The 6,467-nt window shown below is 45.1% G+C and overlaps 1 protein-coding gene across 2 annotated transcripts in view; it reads right to left on the bottom strand.

Moving 5' to 3' along the window:
• The window catches only part of RPS15A (ribosomal protein S15a), a 16,096-nt gene extending 9,840 nt beyond the window's left edge, over positions 1-6,256 (bottom strand). Inside the window, exons 1-3 of one of the 2 annotated variants that reach the window (XM_073591123.1) lie at positions 6,133-6,256; positions 1,340-1,477; positions 763-842 (exon numbers count right to left, since the gene is read on the bottom strand). In XM_073591123.1, coding sequence (XP_073447224.1) covers positions 763-842; positions 1,340-1,472 — 213 coding nt within the window. In that variant the 5' untranslated portion in view covers positions 1,473-1,477; positions 6,133-6,256. Of the gene's footprint in view, positions 1-762; positions 843-1,339; positions 1,478-6,010 lie in introns of both variants that reach the window. The other variant, XM_073591124.1, reaches the window with a different exon arrangement.
• Between the last annotated feature and the right edge of the window lie 211 nt (positions 6,257-6,467).

The raw sequence follows: 6,467 nt of genomic DNA, 5'->3' as shown, positions 1-6,467 counted from the left end.
TTCTTACACACAACTGAAGCTTCTCCACACTAATAAATGATCAATTGAAACAATAAAACATAAGAAGCTCAGACAACTGATAACATCTCAAATATACGCACTGACTGAACTAGGTTTGTGAACTTAAAGAAGCATAGCCAAAGCTTGTTTGGCTGTACTTCTCCTGTGGATCACGGGAGTGCAGCTCCTTCTGCACTCCTGTGACCCATTTTCAGCAGAGCTGGTCGAGGCTAGGGAAAGGCTGGCCAGGATCCACCCAGATCAGCCTCTCAGCGATCTGCCAAAAGCCTAAGCCAGTGAGTGTGGGGGGGTTGCACAGAACAGAGAGCCAGTGACTGACAGCGCTAAGAACTGAGAGATCAGCGGTCTTTGATCACTCAGTTCTCAGCCTTAGAGCCAGCAGGGGACAGATGCAGGAAAAAAAACAAAAAAAAACAAAACACAACTTTAAGACGATAAGTTAATATGTATAATAAGACAAATTAAGCCATCAGTCCACTCCTTTACTCGCCTGATTTGTCAGGCCAGAGTCCACCTGAAGATCTTTCCTGACATTCTGAAGATAACGATTGTGCATTGTAGGGCTTTGGGCAGCATCACAAAACCATTTCTGTACTTGCTGACATCTTAGGCATATTTAATTTGGTGACTTAGTTGATTCCGCCACTGCAACAGCTTAGTTTAAAATTTACTAACTACCTGACATATTGACCTTGGAATTCTGCAAAAAACATCTTATGCTAAGGGTCTTAGGTAACTTACCTTGTTAAGTCTCCCTGTAAGATTGACAACAATTTTTCCGGCCCTATGATCATCAATTATTTCAAACTCACCAATGTAGCCTGCAACAGATAACAAAGAATAAAAAAGTTAAATTTTTTTTATATCTACTATTTAAGCAAACAGCACCAAAGACATACAAATAATTCGAACAAGAACCAATGGGATCCCAAAATTGCAGAGACATTGTCACCTTAACCCATTCAGTACAAAGTAACTATGTGTAAAGCACCCCAGACCACCTTTCCCCATTCCTCCATCACAGAAACACTAAAATCTTCAGCTTCAGCCACTAGGGGGTGCGGTGAAGTCACTCTCTTGGTCAAGAAACAGTGCTTGGGCGTAGGGATTGGCTGCCAAACTTAAGCACTATCACATGGAGAGAGGTCACACACTCACCTATACCTGGAAGCACTGGATATCTGACAGCTGGGACAACAAAAAAAGCATTGGTGAGAATTAGTGGGTCTGCAACTTCACCCTGAATGGTAACGTGACAGTGTCTTTAAGCCCATCAGCCTATAAAACTATTAGATTCAACACAAAGAAGAATTCTTACCGTGCTTCATCATCACTGTAAGGAATCGCACAATCACTTTTGAGCACGGCCTGATGAGAACCTGGCGCTTACCACGTTTCTCAGCATTGTTGATGCTTTTAAGAGCATCGGCAAGCACGTTCATGCGCACCATGGTGCCTGTAAGAAAACAAAACAATCAGCAAATGACAAGAGGCTGGGGGACAAACACTATGTGCTTACTGCAAACTGTTCTGCTATGCCTGGCACAGCAACAAGGCACATAATGTTAAGATGTCAAAGGAGCAGCAAAGAGCCACGTCCGGGTCATTCAAAATTTAAAGTGCTCACTGCCCTAAGGTCATAGAGGATTCATTTTTTTTTCTCTTCAACCAAAAAATGAACCAATTCCCCCATCCACATTGAGTGTGTGGATGGGGGAATTGGTTCATTTTTTCGTTGAAGAGAAAAAAAAAAAATGGGTGAAATCTCTCCCACTGTACTATTGTATTGTGCAGGCAAAGAACCTTCCCTGCAAACAGTACAATCATCAGTGTTGCAAGCTATCGCTGGCCGCATTGATTGTTCGGGAAAATCCCGACAGGCTGGTTGTACAAAACTTGATCAATAGACTTGTGTAGAGGTCGACCGATATATCGGCCGATATTTGGTGTTTTTTTTACTTAAATCGGCATCGGCCAATTGTGCTGATAGAAAAGGCCGATATAAGCACGACTTGCAAATGACTTCTGTAATAGAAGTCAGTGCAAGTTGCCTGTATTCTAATGTGAAGCGACTTCTCCCTCTGGGCAGCCTGCCAAATCTGATAAAAAGAACCTGAAGGATAAAATGTTTACACTTATGAATGAACTAAATTCTGTGTGTAGAAGCTCTCAGTTTAACCATTTAAAGACTAAATCTTTTCAGACATTTGTTGCTTACAAGTAAAAATCCTGTATTTTCTGCTAGAAAATCACTTAGAACCCCCAAACATTATATATATTTTTTTTAGCAGAGACCCTAGAGAATAAAATAGCGGTTGTTGCAATATTTTATGTCACACGGTATTTGTGCAGCGGTCTTTCAAACGCAATTTAAAAAAAAAAAAAAAAAAATACACTAATAAATTTTTTTTTTAAAAACTAAGCAGTAAAGTTAGCCCATTTTTTTTCGTCCAAAAGTTTTGATTACCTGTTTTTGTGTATTTATTTTCAAGATATAGTTTTTTTTAATTTTTTTTTTTTAATCTAAAATTCTACATACAAGTGAACTGCTTGGAGGTTTGTTTTGTTTAATAAATGTTTAAATGTAAAAAATGTTCTGTATCACTTAAGGTTGCTTTCACACTGCAGCGGACATGCGTTGACGTTAAAACCCTGCTAGTTTTAGCGGCGCTATTCGGCTGCTAGCGGGGCGCTTATGACCCAGCTAGCAGCCGAAGAAGGGGTTAAATGCGCCCCTGAAGCACCGCTGCCAAAACGCTTTGCAGGCGCTTTGGCAGCGGTGCGCATTCATTTCAATGGGCAGGAGTGGTGGTATACACCGCTCCAAAGATGCTGCTTGCAGGACTTTTTTTTAACATCCTGCCAGCGCATCGCCTCAGTGTGAAAGCACTGGGGAGACGTTTTACAGGCACTTTACAAGCGCTATTTTTAGCCCAAAAGCGCCCGAAAAACGCCCCAGTGTGGAAGGGGTCTAACTGTTAAATTTTATGAGATGAAGGGAAAAAAAAAAAAAAAAAAAAAAAAAAAAAAACACGGCATCACATATCGGCCACCGCGATTTCTAAATATCGGCATCGGCCAGAGAAAAACCCATATCGGTCGACCTCTAGACTTGTGTACAAACAGCTAGCCCATACATGGATCGGCATTTTCCATTCCCTGCTGAATTTTCAATCCATATACAGACAGCTCAACTTCTCTCCAATTCCAGCTTGCCTGTATTAAAGTGGCACAACTAAAGAAAGTTTGTGACAGCCCTCCTAGGTGTAGATGGTTGCTGCATAAGGACACAAAAAAAAAAAAAAAAAAAAAAAAAAGGGAGGGGGAGACTAAATGACAGGACCCATTCAATGCCAGTGTCCATGAATGAAAATTAAGATTTATGCCTTACACAGCAACCATCATGATCTAGGAAAGCCAATGTCAGAGGCAAATTGTCTCTATACCAAAAAAAAAAAAAAAAAAAATTTTTTTAAATCTTGAGTTCCGGTATGCATACGTTAAAGCGGTTTTACAGCACATAGCAGTGCTTCAAGACATTTGGAACTTGTTAAACACTGCGTTCCAAGCAGGACTAAAAACACAGCAAACTAGCAACTGAAAATAAAACACAAGCACCTCCATTCACAAAGCTAAGACCAGAACAAAGATCATTTTCTTCAAAGTGACAAATCAATGAACTTGTTACATAATGGAAATAAAGCTCTTAGGCCTCATTTACACTGTACAGTGAGTATTGGGCATTTCTAAACAGTCACACTGTTAAACTGTACTCCAAGAAATTGAAATTGTGCTTCTAGGATTTGAAGTGACACTTTAAATGCAGCTAAACCCACTTTAGGACATGTACATGGGTGATTTGACCTGTGTGTGGTATGAAGTGCCTGGGAGGCCCAGGTGCAGGGTCCAGCCCCACTGCCAGCGTCTTGTCAAAATCTACGACAGGCTGAAATACATGGTGGCCAGACACTGTACTGAATAGTAATCAGGTATGTATGTCCAGAAAAGCAGAATGCCTGTGCTGGGGCATACGTCCCTGAACACATACAGGCCCCAAGACCCCAGTCACACCTAGTGTAGCGGGAACGCACGCTTTCACATGATGGCCATGGGGTAGGCTGCTCAATGCACACCACAGAAGCTCCTGCATCTTTTTGGGCGTAGAGTTTTGTGCATCTGAACAAGAACGTCACCACAACTCACCTTTTTTGTACCGCTCAGTACAGCCTCCACGTATTTCAGCCGACTATGGACAAACTGCTGGCAGCAGGACTGGACACTACACTTGTTCTACTGATTTGATGCATGACCTGACAGTGATCACATAATGCAGGAAAAGCTAAACGCAGGAAAAAGTGATGTGGAGGCATGAAAGCTGTTTATACCACTCCTCCTGCGTTTAGAAAGGCTAAAGCTGCAGGTGTGAATGGGACCATATCTCGGTGTAAACCCGGTTCACACCAGTGCTGCTGCACCATCATGCATTTTTGTAGCACACTTACACACTTCTTGCTGAATTTTCATGCATTCTTTGCAGGAAGGAGAGACTGGATTTTACACATGAAGCCAAAAAACAAAGAATGGGCATTTTACTGTACTTTCTAATAAAGTCTATGGTGCCAAACACAAACCATGCTGCGCCTTTTTTGTAAAAAAAAAAAAAAAAAATCAAAACACGCACTGCACTTGTGTAGGTGAGCACCATAGAGAATATGATTTCCATTGTCAACCATGCCAAAGTGATGGCAGATGCAGGAGAAAACGCACTGGTGTGAACAGGGGCTTATCCTTTGTGGAATGAGCATGAAGACTACACTATAGCAGTGGTCTCCAAACTGTGGCCCAGATGTAGCCCTGTGCTTGCTTTTATCTGGCCCTTGGGGCACCATTTCATTTCCTAATACCAAAGGGGTGGGCACAGCTTCTCCCAATGACACCAAAGAGGGAGGGGGGGGGGGGCACAGCTTCTCCCAATGACACCAAAGAGGGAGGGAGGGGGGGGCACAGCTTCTCCCAATGACACCAAAGAGGGAGGGAGGGGGGGGCACAGCTTCTCCCAATGACACCAAAGAGGGAGGGAGGGGGGGGCACAGCTTCTCCCAATGACACCAAAGAGGGAGGGAGGGGGGGGCACAGCTTCTCCCAATGACACCAAAGAGGGAGGGAGGGGGGGGGCACAGCTTCTCCCAACGACACCAAAGAGGGAGGGAGGGGGGGGCACAGCTTCTCCCAACGACACCAAAGAGGGAGGGGGGGGCACAGCTTCTCCCAACGACACCAAAGAGGGGGGGCACAGCTTCTCCCAACGACACCAAAGAGGGGGGGCACAGCTTCTCCCAACGACACCAAAGAGGGGGGGGCACAGCTTCTCCCAACGACACCAAAGAGGGGGGGGCACAGCTTCTCCCAACGACACCAAAGAGGGGGGGCACAGCTTCTCCCAATGACACCAAAGAGGGGGCATAGTTTATTCCAACTGATCGTGGGACATTTTCTATTCCTGATGGCCAGTCCGGCCCCCCTAAGGTGTGAAGGACAGTGCCGGAAGATCTAAATCTTTTGGCAAGTTTGAAGAGCCCAGCTCTCTATGGACAGGGATGGGAGGACGGTTCACACTGCTCAGTGTGATGGACACAATGGGGAGAACTGTGCTGGAGACATCCTCTGATCCCAGGACAGAGCCGTGTCCTCAGTGCAGAAGCCGGAGATCCATGCGTTTATACACAATACAGGGGAAGGTAGGTGTGGAACTACAAGTCCCAGGCTCCTTCCACACACAGGGAGCCCCCCATGTCCTCGTACAAAGGATCCCCGATCAGCGCACACACACAGGATCCGGGGACTCCGGCCACTCAGCGCTGACCACCAGGAGGGTCCTGCCAGGAACACACAGCTCTGCCCGGCTCCACACTAAGGAGGGAGGCAAGGAGCCGACCCCGGGCTTCACAGTCCATTCCCACACCATCCGAACACCGCACCACCCCCATACCGAGCTCTGCCGGGAGCGCCGAGTCTCTGCTTCACGACACCCTGAGCGGTGAGATGGTAAGCGGCGGGATGCCGGCGATAATAGACAGATTACAGTCAGGCCCAGGACTCTCCCTTACTCACCGGGTCTGCAGTATGGCGGAAAGAGGGAGGAGGAAGAGCCCGCAGGGCCATATGGGAAATTTTTTAGCTCTCGCGAGACTCGCTCAGAGATCTCATCGAACGCTTCACGTCAGGCATTAGTAATGTATTGCAGAGTTCGTCAATAGAATTTCTTACAAAGTGTCTTTATTGATTACAATAGACTTGCCGTAAGAATGTAGAGGCAGACATTGGCAGAGGTGTCAGCTGTAAAGTTCTGTGCTGTGGGCAGTATTTTCCGGGTATTCATCATAATTTATTGTGTTTGATTAAAGTATAATTAAAGGCAAAACTTTTTTAGTTTTGGATGGAGTTTA

This window comes from Aquarana catesbeiana, linkage group LG06 (genome assembly GCF_042186555.1).
Source record: "Aquarana catesbeiana isolate 2022-GZ linkage group LG06, ASM4218655v1, whole genome shotgun sequence".
Classification (NCBI taxonomy): domain Eukaryota; kingdom Metazoa; phylum Chordata; class Amphibia; order Anura; family Ranidae; genus Aquarana; species Aquarana catesbeiana.
The sequence above is the reverse complement of the archived record's forward strand: the minus strand, read 5'-3'. Positions and strand labels throughout refer to the sequence as shown.